At 38.0% G+C, this 24,508-nt stretch overlaps 1 protein-coding gene across 4 annotated transcripts in view; it reads right to left on the reverse strand.

Moving 5' to 3' along the window:
- The window catches only part of LOC107665377 (ephrin type-A receptor 7), an 88,252-nt gene that overhangs the window by 46,643 nt on the left and 17,101 nt on the right, over nt 1-24,508 (reverse strand). For all 4 annotated transcript variants that reach the window (XM_016456241.1, XM_016456240.1, XM_016456239.1 and 1 more), the window contains exons 4-5: nt 20,280-20,435; nt 10,318-10,653 (exon numbers count right to left, since the gene is read on the reverse strand). In XM_016456241.1, coding sequence (XP_016311727.1) covers nt 10,318-10,653; nt 20,280-20,435 — 492 coding nt within the window. The remainder of the gene's footprint in view (nt 1-10,317; nt 10,654-20,279; nt 20,436-24,508) is intronic.

The following is a 24,508-nucleotide window of genomic DNA, read 5'->3' on the forward strand; positions in this document are numbered from 1 at the left end:
CTAATCCAAAATGACCAAATAGACACAAAAAGATAAAGAAAAGCCTCCTGGCCCATATCATAAGTGACAGAGATGATTTTAATTGTGGCGAAACAAAGCTTGTCCTAAACAAAAAGCAGCAAGCCTTTCCTGTCCACTGCAATGACAGAACACCTGCTGTTGGATAAGAAAGAAATACGTTTTTCAAATTTGATGGTCACTATCTGCCATCCCAGCATCCTCTCCGCCTCCTGTTACCCTATTTTTACGGTGTCCAGTCCAGCTGTGTTCCACATCTGTCTGCCGAATAGATTCCTCTCACTCAGTCTGTGGATGCTGTAATCTTTTTATTGTTGTTTTATACTATAAACATTAAAAGCCAGGAGAGCAGATGGCCCTCATATCGTCCTGCAGCTTTGATGAAAAGGCACCAGAGCAATATGGCTGAGAGGCACAGTGTGTGTGTCTGTGTGTGTTAGCGTCACATATAGCTTACAGAAACCAGCAGGTGTGAGAGATGAAAAAAAATCAAGTTAGCAAACAGCTAAAAGTTGTCAAAAAAAGTTGACGATTCTGTGCAGGTGCCAATCGTGGAACAAATGATTTTTTTTTTTCCATTATATTCTAGTGAACGTTTATTCTACTTCACTTATTCCCATGCCAAAAGTAGCTAGACTAAAACTCATTAGAATTTCTTTGGCTAATGGAGAGAATAGGAGGAGGTGCGAACAGGAAGGGATGAAGACATAATTAGTTTCCTTCTCCACAGGAGACGGTGCGTTGATGAGACAATGAACAACAGAATAATGAGGAAAAGGAGAACTTTTCCATCATCTTCTGACCATTAATCAAGTAAAAAAAAGCCAGTCCCTAAAAAAGGGATGCTATGATGTTTCATAACATTACGATTAGTCTGCTTTAAATCAATAACAAAAAATGTCAAATGCACAGCTTGACTACAATTTTCATACTGTATGATTAATTGTACCATTTAAAACAATTATTATGAGTGTTTTATGATTTATTCACAAAAAAATAGTATTGGATTTTAATATTAACCATAACATAAAAATATTTATCAGCTGATAAGTACCACACAGATTTTTAATATTGGTGCATCACTAAAATAAGTAAATAAATTGATATAAAATATTGATTTAAGCTGAATTTAAATTATTTTGAAAGAATGAAGAGACAGGGTGATAAACTAGCACAGTCTAGGTTGCCAAGACCAATTGTGAAAAATACATTTTCAGCCAAATGCTCTAATTGACCAATCAGAGTCAAGACTTCCAGACAACCATGTAATATAAAGATCTTTTCCTTACTTTACCAGCAAAAGGTGTGTATATGTATGATTCCTTTACTGCGAGTGTTTGACAAGCTTGACAATGCTGTTATAAAGTATGATATCAGATGTGCCAGTCTGCTGTTCAGTTTGGCACACAGATTTGTGCTTGTCACACAGGCAACAGACAGGGTTAAAGGATTTACCACTCTACAGCTGTATTTCACATCCAAGCACAACACACTCTAAATACACATGCACGCAATTTCTCTCTCACAGTCACATATTTTAAGTGTGAGCTGTTAAGGCGATGAGTTTGTTCTTGAGTGTGGTAGGTTGTGGCAGCTGGTCTCGGGCACCGCTGACACATATCTCAATTCAGTTGCACACTACCACAGTACTACCTCCCCTATGATTCAACCCTTCTGCAGCAGGAAATTAAACACTCTAACCCCAGAACAGCCTAGCACAGGGACACATGTTGCATGTAAACAGGAGGACAGAGTGGCACAGGTGCATTTGTTTTTATGTGCGACTGCGTGCGTGTTAATATTTTCTAAAATGTTTGGTAGGCTGAAGCTGTGGCCTAGCAGTTAAAACACATGTCCTGACACGTTGGTTGTGTCCAAAAGTCCAGTAGTATAATGGATAAAATAAAAAAGTAGAAATGGGGTCATAAGTTGGAAAAAAATATGTATACATCCATTATATATTGCTACTTGCTATTGTTATTTCCCATGTTTTTGGTCACAACCAACATGTCAGAGTATGTGTTTTAACTTGCAAGATTATTTTCTTAATAATATATTTAAATATAAATATATTATTATATTTTCAACAAAATAAGATTACCTCTTATATTCCATCTTCACGCATAAAAAAATGTGCTGCTACCTGTACAGAAGTGCCTGACGCAATTGACTGTTTCTGGGTTTAAAATATCCTCATAACCTCTTTATATCAGACTCATTGTGAGCTGAAACAGTTTCTTCAAAGCCTCTATGAATTATCCAGTCAGAATGTTCAATTAACGCCTGCCACTTAGAACTGGCCATTAATAACCTCCTGCCATGAAGGCCACCAGCATTATGTGATGCTTCCATTTTTGTTCCAATTTATATTTCTCTACTGACGGCACATCTGAGGACGCTCAGGTGAAAAGGCTTGGAGAGTTCAGAAGGTGGTGACAATTACAAGGAGACTAAAGCCTCCAACTTTTATGCATGGTAGGCACCTGGAACTCAAAAAAGATTGATGGTAATTTGGAAAGTGTCTGATACACGTTTGCTCCGATAGAGACAACACATTTGATGGCAAAAGCAGGGGATCGAAGAGGTGGGGGGGAGTGACTTTGTCTGAAAACTTTGTTGCTTGCCTAAATCTAAATAATTGAGCGAGTTGGTATCCGCTCGTCTGACAGAGGCACAGAACAATGAAGTAAATTTTTTGTCCTCCAAAAAATATATTCTCTGTGCATACAGAACAAGTAGTGTCAATTTAACTGTAAAAATGGACCAGCAAAATATATATTTACTTAGTATTGTAAGTACTTAAGTACAGTTGATTTGGCAAATCTCTGAACAACCAGATGTGCTTGATTCTACTTCTTGGACACTAAAAGTCCTGCTCACATTCAATCCAACAGGTCCCTTCAAGGTGGTTGGCAAACTTCCCCTCCACCCTCTTGCTCATGCTGAGAGACAAGTGTAGATCTCTCTTTCTTTTTCTCTCTGTCTGTCTCTCTCACTTCCGTGACAGTGGCCAGTTCAGAAGGACACACTGGAGCAGTGGCTGCTGGGAGTCTGCAGTCAGTCAAGCAGAGACGATTCTGGGGGATTTGGGGGGCTTCGTTTGCCAGCAATAAAAGGCTTGCAACAGGATCCTCACTGAGATTAATGACCTAGATAGGCCACCGCAATGCCATTTAAATGGAAAAGTAATTAAAGTGCACCTTCCATGAAAATTATTAATTGCTGACGGATTGGGTGACGGACGAATCGCAAGGCATTCCGCACAATGCCACAGGTTAAGTGCCCAGAGTAAGGCCGCCGAGGCCACTGTGAGCCAGACCACCAGCGGTTTAACCACAGCTGTTGAATTGTAGCGACTGGTCCAGCTCTTATCAAATTACCACAGATGGAATTACCAAAAGAGGGAGGACAGAAAGAGAGAGAGTGGCAAGGGAGAGAGAGGAAGGCCTCTCAGGTAACATAAAACGGCATACAAATGCTACAAAAGAGGCTTGAGGGATCCGCTTAACTAGAAAATTACACCACCTAGCACTGGCCGACTGGGAATCCCGGGAATCAATCAATCCATTCTGTTTAACGTCCCTGCCACAGATTAGGATTTTGCGGAGATCAATCAATAGCCTTATTGTTCCCCAAAGTGTGATTCTTCTCAGGGGTATTGAACTGGATGCATTTTGCAGTGATAACGTGTCGAAAAAGTGGCCGTATTAATTACAGGAGAAATGCCAGGAGCATCGTCTTTCAGTCTGGGGCATGAGAATGCTTTTTCGCACTTTATAATGCTAGGTGCGACACATTTGGACATCGCTTGAAGCTTGCAGAAGAAAACAAGCTGGTTTGGGTTCTCAGAGTTCAGCTTCATTTGAAGTTACCACGCATTGCTGTGTTTATTATAAATGATTTCATTTCATGTCATTATTTTAAATCCATGTGTCTTCATAATCTTTAATCAAAAACATACCATCTGTCACTTACTTGAGACCACAGCAATTAGCAAACGACAATGATCCAACGATCCAATCAATTCCAGATGGACAAAATCAATCATCTTACCTATTTTTTTTACCTAATAATCACCTATTTTTTTCTAGTTCAGGAAGCTGTTTCGCTCGGATATGTGTCACATTAGGAAAGAAAATATCACAGTTTCCATTTTTTGCATCTTTAAAACACAGGGAGTGACAAAACAGTTCCTGCTAATGTGACCAGACTGCCCTGAACAAGAGACAACATTTTCTGTTATTTACTTCAGTCGTGCAGCTCAAAACACAAAGGTTCTTGAGATCAAAGTACGGTGCGAGCAACAGAGCGTTTCTCCTCGAGAGATGAGAGAAAATAACCCGACTGGAATCTAGTAGCATTGGTAAAACTGGGCTATGTATGGAATCCATGTGCCTCAACGAATAAAATGTCTTATTTAAAGCCATTTCCCCTCTAAAGCAAAAGATAAGAGCAGTGTAGAGGAGTACAGGGTTAATGTGCTTCCCTATCAAACACTTAAACAACTTTGCAACATCCTAGACAGAGTGGGCCACAGTCAGAGGCAGCTATCAGCGGGCAACATGCACATCGTGCTCTTCTGACATGTAACCTAAGCATTAAAAATCCATTTCCACAGCTTCTCGCCTTCCCTCGCTTTAATTCTGTTTACCGCGCATGCTGTTTGCATCTAAAATGCGCGTCTCACATCTGGCTGCTGAATTCTTCGGTGTGGAAATGGCTGTTCGGTGCCTGATTCCTTACTGTTTTCCTCAGAAGGACTTTCCTGAATAAATATTAATGGTTATTCTTTGAGCTATTTCCGCTCAAGTGCATTGGGAAGAACAACGGGGTGTTGTTTAGACAGACACACAGAGAGCTGAAGCGAGTGAAGGAAAGAGAGAGAGAGACGCATCCGAGGGCATCTCTACAGAGATGTCAATTGACAATAGAATGCTGATTGAAATGCTCTTCACCAAACTTCCCATGCAGTCCTCTAGAAAGAGGGGGAAAAAAGAATTGCCATTAAAGAGAGAGAGAATTCACATTCGTCTGCAGGGGGGATGGCAAGGGTCGTCAATGGAGGAAAAAAGAACATAAAAAAAAAGAAACGATGATGATGAACCTGCCGATACAGAAGCAGTCGCTATTTAAAACCATTTCATGGAGAGCAGGGAAGTAATTAGGCTTTGGAGGAACAATGTGTACTCTGAGTAGCCCCTCTCTCATACGGATACATCCCTTCTATTCTCTCTTTTTCTCACTTATTGTGTCGCGCAGTAGTGGAAGGATAATTAAAGAGAGGATTCCTGAATTCCTCATCAGATGCATAGCCATCTGGATTCGGGCTCCGCACCTTTGCTTTCTGCTGTCCTTATCGCTTCTACTCCTACGCTTGGTGCCTGAAGCGCCAACTTTTTCTCATGCAGATGGAGAAGAGAAGAGAGGGTCTCATTCCCCCCTCTCCTTTTCATCCATCCTGTTAATGCTATAGCTCAATATAATGTAATGCTCAATCAAAAGTTCTGGATTAGTACATTTTTTTTTTTAGGTTTTTGAAAAGTTTCTCCACTCACCAAGTCTGCATTTATTTGTTCAAAATACAGTCTTGGTGAAACTGGTAAAACTAATAATTAACACAGTAAAATTCTTACAGTTTAAAATTGCTTTTCTATTTTAATATATTTAAAAATATATTTATTCCTGTGGAAAAGCTGAAATCCAGCAAAGCTGAATTTTCAGCAGGCTTCAGTGTCACATGTTCCTTCAGAAATCATTCTAATATGCTGATTCGCTGCTCAATAAACATGTCTTATTATTATTATCAATGTTGAAAACATTTGTTGTGCTGCTTAATATTTTTGTGGAAATAGTGATACATTTTTTCAAGATTCTTTGAATAATAGAAAGTTCAAAAATTTGAAACAGAAATATTTTTTAATATTATAAATGTCTTTACTGTCAGTTTTGATCAGTTTAATGTGTTCTTGCTGATTAAACTTATTCATTTCTTAAAAATAAATAAATAAATAAATCATACTGACCCCAAACTTTTGAACATGTAATATAATATATTTTTTATTATAATCATCAGCAGAGGTGATGAGGGTGAATATTTTTTGACGGTTTTGATTTTAGAATAATACGAACTGATGAATCTTAAACAAAAGTTTTTATTAATGTACATTAGATCAGTTTGAACTCCTCACCCCACATGCTCTTCATCTTTCCGTTCTCTCTCTTCATACTTTTTCAGGTATCTTTCCCAAGGTAATAAGAGTTGGGAAGAGCTTAAAAGATGCCATTTGTTCTACTCTGAAGGCCGTGATAAAGTCATCAGTGTTAATGAGTGTCCTGCTCTGTCTGACCGGCCGGCAGCTTACTGTTTCAGGAAGCTCTATTCTCGCCCATTATGAGGTAGTCATCCATTGCCGTGGTAACCCAGGGGTAAAATTGCGCCTGTAAGGCTCTGGTGAGCAGAGAATTGAGCATGCTCTGATAGGGTTAAATTTTCCCATCTCAGCTTTAAACAAGGGGCTGACTGTCCAGGTCTCCTATCGGTTTGCTATCACAGTGAGCCTGTTGTATTCAAATGGAGCCTGTGCTTAATTATTAAAGGTGAATCTTTAAATATACGTGCCGTGGTAACCCAGGGGTAAAATTGTGCCTGTAAAGCTCTGGTGAGCAGAGAATTGAGCATGCTCTGATAGGGTTAAATTTTCCCATCTCAGCTTTAAACAAGGGGCTGACTGTCCAGGTCTCCTATCGGTTTGCTATCACAGTGAGCCTGTTGTATTCAAATGGAGCCTGTGCTTAATTATTAAAGGTGAATCTTTAAATATACGAGTAATTGAGTGGGCATCCATTTCATTTTCATTCAAATGTAGATATGTGCAAAGCTAGAATCAAGGACGTGCAGTTGATTTGTTATTTTGGTAGTCCTGTATAATTAGACATATTTGCCTGACCACAATCAGACGCATTTCTTAGAGGGACTTAGAAGATGGATTCCCATGTTCAAAATCAGCTGAACGAAGTGCAAAAAATCAATAAATAAAATTTAAAAAAAAATAAATAAAATGTTAATTTAAAGCTGCAGTCCGTAAGTTTTGCCTCTTTGTCGCCATCTCTGTTTGAAAACCTGGAATTGCAGCTGTGTGTGGAATTATCTAGCTTGTGTGGGTTGTGAGTGGGCGCGGCTCCAGCACGGATGAATCTAATGTTCTTAAGAGTATGTGTGGCAGTCAGTCACCGCACCGGTGTGGATATTTACTGTACTTCAGAATCACAAATTCTAGCCTACGTCTTGGAATATATGACCCAAATAAGAATTTTCAACGTATATTGCCATCTGAACAAGTAAGTAACAAGTCTGTAACGTTTGTTCTGACCAACTGAGAAAAACAGCATTACCAATCTCACTACCAATGGTGATTAAATCTAAAGATCGGTTAGCTCATCACATCAAACCGCTCAAATTATTATTATTGTTATACTTTATTCTCAAATGATTAATGTTAACAACATCAGCATTGGTGACTATGAGTATAGTGTGTATTAGCGTGTAGATTTCAATTTCTGCACAGTCTAATCTAATTGTCATACTCTTCGAATTTCAAATTAAGAAATTCTTTTAACCCAAAAAGCAAATTATGCTCCCTTCGAACTGGTTTTCTTTAAAATACAAATATTTGTAATCCCAGGCTATCTGTAATCAGAAGCACATTTATAACTGGAATATAATTTAATTTAATTCACATGTGTTTCATAAACACATAATCCTTTCTGGATTACAATCCGCCATCAAAATGATAAATTTAATTATTCTGGCTGCTGTGAGAAAAGGCTATAAGCGATCCTCCACCTGCAGGATCCTCACATGCGATAGCCTAGTAGCCGGGACAACTTCTTTATGTTTACAGAAGTGACGTAATGACGCAGTGCCATGTTTGAATTTCCCACGAAAACCTACCCGTACCACTCAAATTAGAAAACATTATTATAAGCTAACCGTTGTGAATCGGGCTAAAGTAAGGCGATAGTTTTGAACACTGGCTGGTTATGTACTATCATCAATAATCAAATATTGATTTCGGATCATCTTTAACCCAAAAAAGTTACGGACTGCAGCTTTAAATTCTGTTGCTAATAAAAATATCAAAACTAAAAGAAAAAAGAAGAAAATCCAAAATTAGTCAACCTCCCTATCACTAAACGACTAACCTCTCATTGGAATTGTCAACCATAGAGACCCATTCCTAGCTAGAATCTATTCACATTCAAATGGGAAATTTTTATTCTGTACTCCATTTTTTTATTCTCCATGGCCTACTCTGTAGTTTGAAAGACAGGAAAACAAAACTGGTAATACTGCCGCTACAGAAAACACGACTTTACTAATACATTTTCTCAATCTGACAGTAACTAATGACTAAATATTGCCCAGGGTTGCTGGTGTAATTGTCTGTTGTCAGTATGCCAGACATAATTACGCACGACTCTCACTTTGAGACAAGGGTCTTTTCCCCCCTTTCTCTGTCCCTTATCTTGCTTTCTCTCTCTCTCACCCGCTCCTAACCTACCAAGGTGTCCGTGTGTCCTTGTGGCTCCTTACTCCAGCGAGTGTCTCTGTCACGATCCCTGTCATGAAACATACATCATCCCCTCTCCCCTTCCTCATCGGCTCCGTTCCTCTCTCATTTTACTGCCTGCTGGTCATTATCGCCTCTCCCTCTGTCTCTCTTCCCTCATCTCTCTGTGAACACGTGCATGCATGAGCTGCTTGTGTTATCCTGTCACTGACCTTGTTTTGTTTGCAAACCATAAAAACAACAAGAATGCAAATGAGAACTTGAGTTTTGAATGCAGGTGGTGAAACACTAGGGAAGTACAAAACTACACACTCTCAGAATCAACGAGTCTCTAAGTTTACCTGAATGACTGGATGACTAATTGGTCTAGATTAAAAATAACCTTTTTGTATTTCTTTTACAGTGTTTACATAAAACACGTTCCTGCATTCAAAAACAGCTGAACTAAGCACAACAGAATGGAACAGGAAGCAGGATTCTCAAGGTGCGATGCAACACCCAAAAATATCTTTCTTAAAGACCTTAGCGGTGGTGCTTTACATAGTGTCTAGATAAGAATAAAATATAATAATCTAGATAAAGAGAAAAATAGACCACACATATATATATATATATATATATATATACACTTTAAAAAAATATAGATAAAATAGACTTAAATGATTTTAGCAAATGGCTGCAATATAACAAAGAGTGAAAAATTTAAGGGGGTCTGAATACTTTCCGTACCCACTGTATATATGCCTAGATAAAAATATTATATATTATCACCTACTGTGACCATCCTTAGATATATTTTCCAAACAACAAAGACTCATAACAAAACAGTCAAATACTGTATTAGTTTGTATGTGTGCATGTACAACCACACAGTCTATGCGCTAGTTGCTGAAGTGTGGTGCTAAGCTATCACTGTCTACTAACCTCTTGTTAATGACCAGAACCAGTATGCATTTGAAGGCAAATTGTATTTCATGGATGCTTGAGCATGAAAGAGAAATCTTGTTTTGCAGATCCATAAAAAATAGTTCATTAAAACACTAGCATGTGCAGTCTCAGAAACAGCTCTTAAATGATGGCCAGCTCCCGAGAGAGTGAGCATGAGAGAAAGAGGGAGAGCCAAAGACAGGCAACCACTCGTCGAACTAATAATGTTTGCGACCATGACTTCAGCACCAATGCAAGCATTTGCCACCCATTTAATTTCAGGTGATAAAGTGAAAGCTCAAATAATTTATGAAGAATTCAACAAAGAGTCTTGCAGAAATGTCAACCATGGTGACTTTAGTGATATTTAAAGGTAGTGGTTCTTCTAGCAGACAATAAAAAACTAAAGGGGAAACGGGAGAGGTATTCTTGTGCGTGACTTCTATTATTTATCATCTGTTGCTGTTCACCACTGTATTGTCGCCAGAAAACCACAATTTATGAACTGCAGGAAAACGGTTGCCAGATAATTTGTTAAATTATCCCAATGGCGGTAAGTACAGAAACGTGAATGCAGCAGTCGGAAATTATACAGGCTTGAGATTATACAGGCTTGCAACCAAGCAACACGAAAAACACCAGAACTTCCTTCTAGCGTAAAAAATGCATCCAAAGCACAACACAATGGAGTCAAAAACCAAAATGCTGCAAATATACATATTTAAAATCCAGATTTGGTTGTATGCATCTATAAACCTGCTAGATCTGCAGTCGAATTGCCACAGAAGTGCAAACCTCTTACCTGCTTGGCTGGTTGTGATGCTGACGGCTGCAAATAGTCGCTGGGTACGGCTAAGGTCGGACACGCCATTCACGGCCTCAACCTCAAAGGTGTAGTTTGCATGAGCTAACAGGTCGGCGATGGTGACGTAGGTGTCCATTAATCCACTCTGCTGTGGCAAGTAGCCAACGTTGCTCCCGCAAGAAAAGCACTCTTCTGGCTCCCAGGTGCAGCGGCGGCATATAATCCGGTACGTCACGTCGTTACGGCCACCCGTGTCAGCTGGCGGGGTCCACTCTAGGCTGACGGTGGTGTGGTTGATGTTGTAAAGCAGGTTCTGAGGAGCTGACGGTGGCCCTGTAGTAAGAAAAGAGGGGGATGCTTAGATAAACATGTAACTTATATTTAATAGCACTCTAGATTTTCTTTTCTCAAGACAAAAACACCTTGGAAATATGAGAAATCTGGGCCCTTGGCAAATCCTGACATACAATTATACCGTAACCTAGATACATAGAAATGTTATGCTCAAGAATGCTGGGGAGTTGAACTTGAGCACTGCCAAGGTCGATGTAGAACAGGGATGTAGCAAAACAATGAAATTGAGAACAATGAGATACTGTTTCAAGGCAGAAAATCTTGAGATAAAACTGTCTTCTTCCTACTTGGTACTCATCTACTTGGCAGCATTTAATTACTGAGCCAGAGAGTTATGAGTTGCCCGTGGAAAGAAAAGAGGTGATACAATTGGCAAAACAATTTTTTTTTATTGCCAAGGTGACAGGAAGTCTAAGCCATGGAAGACAGGGAGTCTGAATCACTTCCAGAATTTAAGAGTCAGATCATGAGCGAGTTATCGCCCTGACAATAGCAACAGCGCAGGATTCCGCTCAGCCTACAATAACCAGCTCACAGACGGATGACCACAGTGGAAAACAACCCATCATCCCCTAATCCCCGCCAGTGCCAAGGAATCTGGCGCGTCTCATAAAGTAATGATTTATACTTTGCTACTTTTATCCAACCACCAAGCCCTTGCTTTTATCACCCTAATGTTTTTATAACAGCACCACTGCCTGTTCAATATCTCTTTTATTAGAACTTGTCTTTGTGATGGTCTTGCATCATGGGTTTGCCATTTTGGAGAGGTTCGATTTTTGTACCTCAAAGTGAAATGACGTCCCGTACATGTCCACTGGTGTGGAGCTGAATAGGCGTTTTCAATCTGTTCTCTAGGGGAGCTGAGCAACAGGCTCGCGAGAGGGATTGTGGGATTGACAACAGAGAAACTGGTGAGCGTTTACTTTTTTTTTTTTTCTTTTTGTAGTTTACAGATCATTTATAAAACAGCTGTTCACACACACACACACACACACACACACACACACACACACACACACACAAAAACTGATGATAGTTGTGGAATTTCAATATTTAAATGACAGCATTAATATATAATAATTAGATTTCACATGCCATTTGCCAGCTTTGGGCAATATTAAAACTATACTGTTTTGTTTACATAAAAACTAAATATTATAATTAAAATCTATCATTTTTGATAGATTTGATAAATTATCGAAATGGACAATATCAAACTTCTATACTATTTTGACTAAATAAATTAATAATATATTAATAAATACAATTAATAAATAAAAATAACTAAAATATAATGGACAGTATGAACATGGATATTCATTTTGAGATTTTTTTTAAAGATAGAGATTTTTAAGATTACGTTGCACTGTATTATTAAATTATTTTTAATAATGATTGTTTTAAAATAATTCATTTAAAGATGTATTTTAAGTGAGTGTTAGAGGATGGCAAAGGTAATCTAAATGTAAAAATAGTGTAATTGAGTATGAACAAGTAAATGTAAAGTATCATCCGAAACCGATAAATTAAATACTGTATCTCTAATATGAACTGATAAATAATATGGTACCAGTATATTTTGCATATGCTGTCTATATTGTGTAGTATACTTTGGGCATTCTGAAATAAAGTTTGCAATTGTACATTTTTAAGTGATGTCGGGGTCGTTTTGTCGCTACAAAACACTGCCAGTATAAACTCCCCCTTGAGTCGTGTCACCAGTGCCGCCAGTCTCCAAAACTGGGGACATTTACTAACAAAACAATTGCTACATTTGCATGAGGGGAAAGAGCAAGCATTAGAATTGTGCGAATGGTTAATATGACACTTAAAGTTTACTCCTCATTAAAGCTAAAAGCACACACATCCATCCATATTCATCAAAGTAGGAGGGGAACGAGTGAACGGAGGAGATGAAAGGGCCACCTGTGGCAGGTGAAGAGATGTGGTCTGTCTCTCCATCTCTCTCTTCTCTGCATCCATCTCTCAAGCTCCAAGCACAACTTCACCTACTGATGCTAATGATGTCCCTCCTACTCCATTCCCCTCGGGGAGAGTCGTAGCAAACACACAGGGAGACTCATCCTCCAGGGACTTTAGCATTCTATTTCTATGGTTACCTGTAAGAATAATAATAATAACACTAATTGGCTCCATTTGGCAGGGCCTTCTCATTCTGCTCTTGAGTGGAAGAGATCAAGGGATTGTTTATCTTTATATGGACAGCTGAGACAGGAAGGGCCTCAAGTCAAGCTGTGATTGAGCATATCTATTCAAGCGACAAGGTAGCACTGAGATGAATCACTATTCAATGATCACCATGGAGAGGTCCTATTGATTTAATTCTCGCAAAATGTTAAATAAAAGCACTGTAATCCAGGCATGTCCACATGTCTTTCATCTGAAGTCCGAGTCAAGTCTGAAGACTTTAAGCTGGACTCAGAGTCAAGTCTGGAGTCTTTCATCACGAGTCCGAGTCGAGTCTGGAGTCATTTCATTAATTGTTGCAAATAAATTCTCATCATTAATAATCCTATACCAGGTTGTATTTTAAAGACAAAATATGTTCCAGGGATACTATTAAGATTCTAGCTCAAATTGCCTTCCTCTACCTGTACATAGAGTCAATTCAAGATACAAAAATACATAAATACTTGTTATTCATTTGAGGAAGTCTGTTCATATTCAAAATCATCTGTTACACCATGATGAAGCCACTAGATGCTAATCTAATTCTAGATCTAATTAATCACAAATTAATCACACATCAATTTTAGCTGAGAATATGCCCACCAAAATATCATTTATAAGCATTGTGTTAGATGAGTAAAGCATTGGATAGACATTACAAAATGTAGCTTTAGAAAGAAATATTTTGATTCAACATAGCATAAATAACGACAATAGATGGACATAAATGGTTTAAAAAAAATAAGTATTGAAATATGAAAAGAATGATAAAATGTTGTGCTCGGTTTAAGGCAAGCTTTTTCGTTCATGTTTTTAACAGGACACACTGCAGCATATATGTGAGTTAATGTTGCTAACCTTTGTGGATGCGTTTTAAGACGTGATACGTTCTAGAATTTGATGCAGACATTCCGGTATCTTTAATTGTTTTCCCACATTCACTGCATCTAGCCGATCTTCATGAAGTTCCTGATTCTGACACACTAATATAACCAAATGTGAGATCATAGATATAGTAAAAGCATGTAAGTGAATTCCAAGTTCTTGCTTTATGATATCAGTAGTTAAGGAAAAAAGACTAGAGTTGTGTTTAAAATATTCACAGGTCCTTCTTGTTGAGTCGAGTCTGAAGTCTAATAAAATGCGACTCGAGTCCGAGTCACTAACTCGAGTACCCATCTCTGCTGTAATCCAATAACAACCTATGATGTTGTTCTAATTTCATAATTTGAGGCTTTGTACGAAACTGCCCAGTCAGTCAATCACTTAATGCACAATGTTTCTGTATGAAGTTACGGTAGCTTCAATGGAAATTGGTTTCAAACGGCTTACAAGGCACCACGCCAGATGATCTAGAACCAATTAATTCGAGTTTTAGAATGCAATAGATATTTCTCTATTGTAAATGCATATTGAAAATGCATAATGTTATGATTAAAACAGTACAATTCATATTTTTGTATACATGGAATCATAATAGAATATTTGACATTCATGAAACAATTTTCTTCTAATTTTCTTTTCTTTTTTTGGAGTACAGAGTGAAAACAATGAGTATAGAGTGAAAGCGGCTGAAGCAAGACCTTCCTATTGAGTGTACATCTGGTGTCTGGAGAGTCCTGTTGTGGTCTTTTTTCGTACACTGTTGAGAGCGTCATCGTCTGCTGGTTAACAAAAAATGCTGTCCGAGTTTACTGCTCTCATTTGCTCTTTCACACACAAGTGCATATGTGTTTCTATATATGTAATCTGTCACCTCCTCTGCAGTCTGCTTTGAGACTGATTCTGCAGGGACGCTGGAGGAAGTCTGGGGGAAACTGGGACAAATATCTGCCACAGACAGCTTGATTCTCTACACCACAAACCAAACTATTATTTTAATGGGTATAGAGTTTGCTTAAAGCCTGGGAACACTCTTTCACACTCGGTCTTTTTTGCTTTCCCCTTCAACCTTCTTTTAAAGTATGTTTTTAAACCCACACTTTATTGATTGTTTAGACTCAAACCTCCCACAGTCTGTTCACGGAGTATCTGATGAAGATTATAAACAAAACTGCTAACTTCTATTTTTTCCTGTGTTTTCAGTACAGTCGTTCACGGAAAGGGCCGTGCCATTTGAATGATTTTTTCCACAACGGTCTATTGTTGTGGTATAATCTATTTCGGATAAACCCGTCCTTAAATGGCATGTAAAAACAAAAAATGTGAATGATCGCATTATATGCAGGTCTTTCCCTGTCCAAGTAGGCAGTTCTTGGCCAGAATGAGCTGCAATGTGGACCAAACTTTAAGCCTTTAGTCAAAAGTCTGGCAGATTAGATTAAGTGCCACATTTCTAACAGTGATTTTTAATAAGTAAAGGAGCTGAATATCCTTTCAATCCAAAAAGTGAGATAATTAATGTGAAAAAAGATAATAAAATCATCTTTGAGATCAGGAAAATGTGGTGACGATTCTTACCCTTGCTGTTTTCCTGCGAGAGAATGTTAATTAGGTCAACCTGCTGATTGTGTGTGTATGTGTGCGTGTGTATGTGAAGCCTAAAGTCTCAGGCCAAGCAGCACTGGAGCTTAGCTCAGGAATCCAGTTGTTATCTGCACATTGAGCAGCTCTTGATTGTCTTAGTGGTACTCCTCCTAGTAAAGGAGAATTCACCCCAAAATCTTGTAATTTACTCCCCATCAAGCCGTTTCACTCCTGTGTGACTTTATTTTTTTCTCTGGAACACACAAGGTGAATTTTAGAAATATCATATTTTCAATTTAATGAAAGTTAATGGCTTTCATGTAACATTTCTGTTGACTACATATTTTTTGTAGTAAATTTTGAAGTGAATAATTACTTAAATTTTGGTCTGCTTTTTACACAAAAGATATCATAGTATATGTTCTTTTGTTCAAATTATATTGTACTGTTTTTGTTGTTGTTTTTTTATTGCATTTATTTGATCAAAAAGACTGTGAAATATTACTTCAATTTAAAATAATTGTTCTATTTGAATATATTGTGAAATGTAATTAAATTAATTTATTCCTGTGATGGCAAAGCTGAATTTTCAACAGCTATTACTCTAGTCTTCAGTGTCACATGATCCTTCAGAAATCATTCTAATATGCTGATTTGCTGCTCAAGCAGCATTTCTTATTATTAGCAATGTTAAAAACAGTTCTGCTTAATATTTTTTGTGGAAATCGTGATAATTTTTCAGGATACTTTGATGAATATAACGTTCAAAAGAACAGCATTTATTTAAAATACATTATATTATATTTTTATATTATATATTATTTATTATATATTATTTTATTTTATATTATATTTAAAAAAAAAAAAAAAAACAATGTAAAAGGTAGTGTATATAGAATATAGTACTACAGGTTGTATTTATAATGCTTTTTGCCACAGAAGAAAGAAAGTCATTCTGGTTTGGAATGACATGAGGGTGAGTAAATGAGAATTTTCATGTTTGAGTGACTATCCCTTTAAGACTCACCACTCTAATGAGTGTCCCAGAGGGCCGCAACTTGTGAACCGTGTTTAAACAGTCCAGCCACTAATCCTTAATCTACAAACATGGTGCCTGAATTTTGGCCTCACTTGTACCAAGCACCAAGGATTGAGGGATGGAGCTAGAGAGAGATGGCTGAGAGAGGCTAGTTTAATTACTGTACTCCTGTCCCTTAGCAACTGTGGGAAAAAGAAAGTCTCATCCTCAGGGACACGTCAACGAATAGAGGTTATGATTCCATGGGGTTGAAGAGAGCTGAAAAGAGAGTATGTAGGTTATGCGCTCTCGCGTTATCTCTTTCTCTTACTTACTTTTTCACTTTTTTAATGTCTCCCGCTCTCCCTTTTCCTCTTTTTCTCTCTGTCACAAAGTCCCACCCTCCTACCGCCCATTCCAGACCTTCGCTAGTGCCGACACCACGCGCAGCTGTCGAGTGATTGATGTCATCTCTGAAAGCTGTCAAGAACTCCCCTCTTTCGTTCTATCTAAAAAGAAAAAAAAAAACTTATCTCGTACGCAGCAGGCTCTCCTAAGTATCGCCCATTTATCTTGACGCCACACAGGTTGTGGTAAACCGGGTGAATTTATGCTATGCCATTGGGATTATTTTGTGCTGTAGCTAAAAATCTCAAATAAGTGAATATTTCAGAAAAACTTTGTTCTATTTTTCTTTTTTCTTTTTTTTTCTTCCTTTCAACAATGGCAGACCTTTCTTCAAGTGAATATTAATTCCTTTCACTCTGGAAATCTGAATTTCATTAAGGCCGCTCTTAATCCGCGTTCTGAGGAGCTAAGTGCGTATTGACAGAGCTTAAGATTCGGTAGGTTTACACCTCGCTCATTTAAAAAGCTGTCCATCAGGGTGTTTATTCAGCTAATGTAAATTCACTCCCAATTACCATTCAGTTCCATGTGGCTTTAAATCCCCCCAAAAAAGAAGAAATCTTCAGCCCAGACAATTCAGATGGTCACAATAACTTAATCCCGAGATAATTAAGACAAGTCTGGTGAGGACAGTATTTTGAATGCTCAACACTTCAAAAGAGACGCGAAGAAGTTTTTTGTTTTACCCCCTTGATTTGCATTTTTTCCCCTCCTGTCACATCCTTATTATCTCAAACTCCTGCCACATCCTTTATGACTCACCGTGATTTAGAATCCTGACTTAATTCTTTGTGGATTTCTTCTTTAACATTATATCTTTTTGATTTAATGATGCATGGTATCGTCTACATATATTACTGTCGTTCTACACTACTGTCCAAAGGTTTGGTAAAAATGTTTTAATGTTGTTACATTTATTTGATCAAAAATACAGTAAAAACAGTAATACTGTGAAATATTATTACAAAAAAATAAATATTTTTCTATTTGAATATATTTTAAAATGTAATGTATTCCTGTGATTGCTAAGATGAATTTTCAGCAGCTATTACTCCAATCTTTAGTGTCACATGATCATTCAGAAATCATTCACATATGCTGATTTAGTGCTCAAGAAACATTTGTGTTCTTTGTGAAAAAAAGTGTTAATTTCTCTCTCTCAAAAAAAAAAACTGAGGTGTGTATCATCTCTGTAGTATCTCTCATGCATACTTATGCATCACCTTTAAGGGCCTGTGTCATCTTCTTAACTGCATTTCCACATTGTACAACTCATGCATGACTTCACCATTAATTTTCCTGGAAGCCATAGAGAGAAACTAGATGACTCTTAATGCCTGCATTCTGTGTGCATTTTTCAGCAACGTCTTCATGCCCAGACAGAGTAACAACAGCCAGACAGTGGTCAGGCGAGTAACAGATCTGATGTGTATTTGGAGTAGGGCTGGACGATATGGCCAACATTTATATCACGGTATATTTCTTAATTTCGGTCGATACGATATAATTCCGATATCGATATGAACACTATTTATCTGAAATAGAAATCTTCTGTAACATTATAAATGCCTTTATCATCACTTTTGATAAATTTTAAGCATCCTTGCTAAATAAAATTATTAATTTCTATAATTTCTTTCCCAAAAAATGTATTAAAATTAGAGGGAAAGAGAAAGAGGAAGGCAGAGGCGACGAGAGTAATTGTGTGGTGAATTCGAGGCCTGTGTTTTCTCTGTTCTCTGATTGAGGGGGGCAATGGGCAACAATTAGACTATCGTGTTTTAGTGTGATCATCTCTTTTGGAAGGTAGTGGTGAGACAAATGTTGGGGAATTACTGTAATGGAATGGAATAAAGAAGAAAGAAGAAATGAGGGTGGATACAGAGTGGAAAGTACTGTAGAGGTAAAGTGTAGTTGAATGATTAATGCATGACATATGTGTCATCTGCACATTTGCCCTGATCCACAACAGCACAGCTCTAGGGTCTAATATGTTTCTCTCATCTACACAAATTCATTAGTCATTCTCTGTTGTCTATTGTAGCATCATAGCACAATTAACCAAATTAAAATCATCGCCATATGCCTTTGTGCGATGATTAAAAAACAAAAGGGACTCAGGATGTGACTCAGATAATATAGATAATAATAATAATAAATAGACAATATTATATTACAATAATATAATATAATATACCAATAAATAAATAATTGTAAAAAGTAACTGTGTTGGCAAGAGTAATTTCTATGGGCAGCAGAATGTGGGCAACATATAACTTACTTCTTTGTCAAAAGCACCTGTTAGTTTGTAATTTTTGTTTCAATGTCATGTTATGGCTTTTTGTTCTTCTGCCTCAATATCTAAGCAATGTCTTTATGAGATGTTTAAGGTTCATAATACTGCAGCTCAATTCACAATGTTTGTCAAAATAACTTACAATAAAAGTTTTTTGTTTTTTTTCTTCAAATATCGTACAGCCCTAATCCTTGCTTTAATGCACTCTCTCCATCTCTTTGTCTTCAGGAAGTGAAGCACATTCTACCTGATTGAACCTGTCCTTGAGCATATTTCCAGGTAGATCGACTCGCCCTGAACTCCCTCCCTGCCTCTCTTCACCCTTGTCTGGCCTGTGTAAATAAGTCATCAATGGCTTTGGAATAGCTGTGCTATTCAAAAAGAGAGATGGCCGAGGAGAGGAAAGAAGAGGACAGGTGGTTATTAGAAGGGATGGGAGAGGAAAGAACTGCTGAGACCTGCTTCCGTTAGTTCCGACTAATTACCGGAATCATTATGCCTATTCAAACTGAATCCAAACACCTGCCTACTCAGATTTTTGAGCTAAGTTGATTTTACTATTGTAAGCTGTGAGACTGGACTATCATGTCTGAACTTAAATTAAGTAAAAACTACTCAGCAGTTAAAACATGTTTTTGTTTCTCCTTATTTTGCCTTGGGTGCCAAGTGTGCCAGGACTGCCAGGACTGCCACAGTGCACCTCAAAATGAAAGTGACGTGATGTGTGACCAAGTATGGTGTCCCATACTTGTAATTTGTGCTCTCTGCATTTAACCCATCCAAGTGCACACACAGCAGTGAGTAGTGAACAAACACACACACACAGTGAACACACACCCGGAGCAGTGGGCAGCCCTTTTTCCTGTGGCGCCCGGGGAGCAGTTGGGGGTTCGGTGCCTTGCTCAAGGGTCTCACCTCATTTGTGTTATTGAGGGTGGAAGAGAGCGCTGGTCATTCACTCCCTCCACCTACAATCCCTGCCGGTACCGAGACTCAAACCCACGACCTTTGGGTTACAAGTCAGACTCTCTAAACATTAGGCCATGACTGCCCCTAAAATACAGAGGTGCCTGGTGCCTCTGGTAATTAAAATCTCATCTGACATGAAACAGACAATTGCTTGGGAGTGGGAATGAGATACACCAGTTTGCAGATATAAAGACATACATATAAGGGAAGGAGAGAAAAGGAAGAAGACCAGAGATTCACAAACAGCTCACTCACTAGTGCAGGCGACTGAAGGGGGGTCGGAGAGGGCTCTGTAATAGCCATCTTCACAGTCACATCTCCATGAGCCCTCTCTGTCATTATAACTGTGCGCGGGACAACGGGAACACTGAAGATCCTGAGATGAAGACTTGTAGAATCCACGACCACAGGCTGTATGGTGATGGAGAGAAAGAGAGAGAGAATTAGCATGTGTTCATATTTTGTATCATCTAGTGTTTGGATCAGACTGCCCCTTAAGCACTTTCATAAAAACAAACAAAAAAAAATGTATCTTTAATATTTCAATTGTTTCTCATAGACACAACTGAGATTCAGTGGAGTGCAAATGGAGACTTTTCAGCTTCTCAGATTCTCAGACCATTGTCATACTGTATGTATCTCCTCTAGGGTTTTAGAAGAGATCTCAACATATGCAATTAAAAGAGATTTTAATATGAACTCAAACAATTCTAATTCAATTCTCTCAGGAGCAAATTATCTGAGATATGCTAACCATATGAGTTTTATATTTATAGCCAGTGTTGTTATAGTTAACTAAAACTAAAACTGAGAATATTATTTGTACTTGAATAGAATAAAATAAAATAAAATAAACTTCGAAAACTGAAATTAGAAAGGTTGCCTTAGAAATCTACCTGGAATAAGTTGAAGTTGAAGTACTAAAATAAAAAAAATAAAAAAATAAAAAAATGAAATTAAAATAAAATAAAGCTAAATATAATTGAACATTATAGCAGGAATTTTGTCAATAATATTCTCATATTATTCTTTTTTTTCCGCCTAAGATGTTTTAAGACAAAAGTCGATAAATAGATAAAAATAAATAAATAAATAATAATTAAGAAATATAAAAGGATCAACCTCTGAGCACTATCATTTTCTGCTGGGTCATTAACAACACATACTGAGTCACTAATATGTTGCATCAACCAGGGGCCTAATATTCCTGATCACCCCAAAAGGACTAGCTTGCCTGCCGTCAAACCACCTCTAGAAATGTCCTAGAGGCAAGGTTACTGTGGAAAATAGGAAACTTCAATGGATTATTTCAGTATTTCACCTTTTATGAGGGGAAAAAAGGACATCCCACAGGCAGCCAGGGATCAGAGACAAAGCAGAAATTAGGGCCAGATCGCTTTAGGCTATGCACAAGAATCACCCTCACACGTTCCAATGACAACGAGTCATTTACTCCCACACTGTATTTCATATGTGGAATTGCCAATGAAGCACCATCATCATGTACAACTATTTGCATTATAATTAGACAACATTAAATACCTAATAAAATGATTTTTCCCCTTTATTCAGTTTTTCATGACTTTATAATTCATCACTAAAAACTTTGGTGTTAATTAACCTTCCAAAAAGGGAAAAATAAAAAAAAAACTGCAGAGAGAACAAGTCTGGGGTGATTCCACGGGCTGAGGTATGTTCCTGGTTCACATCAGTAAGCAAAGAGAAATAAGCTATTTTCGGTTTGGCCTTTTGGTCGGCACTGCTGAGAGCCACTAATCCACACTTAGCAGCTGTTTGCTTAAAACCCCCTTCAGCCTAAAGAGGGAATCGGGCCCACATGATTTTTCTTAAACCCCAACCACGCCCGCATCCCCTGGATAAATATTACTTTGTTCACAGCTATGCATTTTAATGATTATTACCAGGGACACAACACTACTGATTTTCAATTCCAAACCCAGTTTTTAGATCTCAGTAGTTGCATTATTGTATCAAGGCCTGCAAAAAGGGGAGAAAAAAATACTGCAGCTTTCCGTGACAAGACTAAAATGGAGGTAGCGCAGGAGGTCAGCTGAATTCCTCATTTTAAACACCACCTAGTTGAGATGGGGGTGGCTGAGGAATACGGTATCCCCATTTCAACTACATGAAAGCCCTGTCACTGTGTATTTAGTTCAGAACCCTGGCATGGTGTGGCCGTGCAACATAAAGAACAAGAGCCTTCTGAGGCTGAGAAGTGGAGGAAAGGGATGTGATTTTATCTGGGATCTTTCTCAACCAGTGAGGACTTGTAATTGAAAGCAGCAAGTCTAGTTCTTGTTGTAAGGAGGTGGTGCTGGCAAAGTGTACCGTGAAATAGCCATGGTTTAATGGTATCCAGGTATTTTTCCATTTAGGATTCATTTAATTAATTGTCTTGACTTGTTTTTCATCGTGTAAATGAGGTCATTCTAAAAAAAACATACGGTTTATTTTTACATCCATGTGATCAGGATTTGTTTATCGCGGCGTCTGAGAAGCCCAAGTATCCCTGAGTTGTTTACACAAGCAACCAACCAGCAAATTAGGCCTCAAATCAAATGTAGCGCTGACACAGGGGCTCGCCTGAGAACCTGTCTCCACTCCACCTTTCTGGTTTTACTATGAGTGACATGCACAAACACAGCCATTTCTGGGGCCCAAATTCCTGCCCTCCCAACACAGATGTGCAAATACTGTCACTGAACTAGTCAAAAAAAACACACTAGCATTGTGCTAACGCAGTAACCCGCCACTGCAGAGACAAATGATAGCTCTGTTTTCCCCTTCCTGACAGCTTAATATCTGTGGGAGAAAAAGATGAGGCTTGCCCAATTATGCCTCCTTCTGCCATGCTGCATAATGTCTGCTAGCATGTAATCATGACTGAATTAGCGCTACATGACCCCGTGTGCCACTCTTGAGAGCATGGTAACCAATCTATGAAACTGACATTGAGACGATATCCTCCACTTAACTGCCCATTTCGGCTCTGAATTGAAAACACGTCCTGCCAACATAACCGCTTGGCTGCTAAATTGTGAAACGGAAAGGAAAAACAGTAGCTTAGGCAGGTTTAAAAAGTTAGCTGAAGGACTTGGTGAGCACAGGCTTTATTCGAGCTGCCTATAGCATGAAGGCGAGCTAATGGGATGTGCTTGTTGACATGGGCACGCAGAGCAGGCAACAGCAACCTCATTTACTGCACAAAGAAATTAGTCGGCCCCTTAGAAACACAGGTTGAGGTTTAACAGAACAACAGAAAAAGAGATTAAAACAGCTCGACAGTCCTCCCAGAGTCTTTAGCAGGTGGCGGGTGCCAGCGTCTGTAATTTACCTTTCAGTGGTCAAGCCCTCTGGTTCAGCTAAAGGGAAAAAAAACAAGTCTCTCTACGTTTCTTACACAGCACTGATAATGCAGGAAGACTTTGCCACTATAATATCTCAATCTCTAACATGTATTCTGCACAAGCCAGTCACACAAAAAGCATGTCTAGACATTTGTAACGAGACTTCTGAAGGGTTTAGATACCGATTTCCTCAAAATCAGCTTCAATACGATTTTTGGCCTTTGCAGGAACGAATCCCTCCTCCTTTTTAAAGACTTATTCGAGAGATGTAATAGCAACCCTGGGGTAAAATTCAAGACAATGTCCAGCTGAACTGCACAGACTGCTGACTTGTCTAAAATTAGCGTTTTGACTACAAAATTCTCTAACAGTTCTCCCTCTAGGGAGGGTGAGGAAATGTCCTAATCACAGGCTTTCCTAAAGCAAGTGCTGGTTTTTCTCTTGGTCTTGTGCTGTCAGTTGTTTTCTCTTGTTGGCTTTCTTTCAATGAATTTCCTATAAACCTCTGGACTGCTCTTTTTAGACCTCAGTATATTATTTTCTGATCTCAGGCTATGTTCAGAATGGAACAATAGTTTAGTGCAGTTTTGTGTCCAAATTTTCTCAAGGAAAAAAAAAATCTCTCAACTAATGCTGTAAAATATACACGAGAGTCAGTTGGTACTACATTACTATAATATATAAGGGTAAAATTTACTGATTTGTAGTACAACTGCTTAAAATTACACTTAAGTTTTTAAAATAATAAAGTTACAATTACATAATAATATTTCTACTTCAATTCGTTTTTTTTTTTTTATATATAAACATTTAAATGGTGGCTGTCATAGAAACTTGATGGATTTATTCAAACATAAATTAAACATTGAAGAACAGTAAAAATTATAATGTATGTGTTATATGGTGCATACATTTAGCAAAATGCCCCTCTCTATTTTTCTAGCTGATTAATGAGTTTATGGTTACCGAATATGTTTTTTTTCTGAGGTAAATGTGACGTTACGTGACATTGTTTACAAGCCATTATATTGACGTCTTTGCACGGCTGAAACACTGATTGAGAGATTAAATGAGACAGGATACAGATTGTAAAGTTGTACTCTTTCTTTTAACTTG

The sequence above is a fragment of the Sinocyclocheilus anshuiensis genome, unplaced genomic scaffold (assembly GCF_001515605.1).
Source record: "Sinocyclocheilus anshuiensis isolate Anshui unplaced genomic scaffold, SAMN03320099.WGS_v1.1 scaffold199, whole genome shotgun sequence".
Classification (NCBI taxonomy): domain Eukaryota; kingdom Metazoa; phylum Chordata; class Actinopteri; order Cypriniformes; family Cyprinidae; genus Sinocyclocheilus; species Sinocyclocheilus anshuiensis.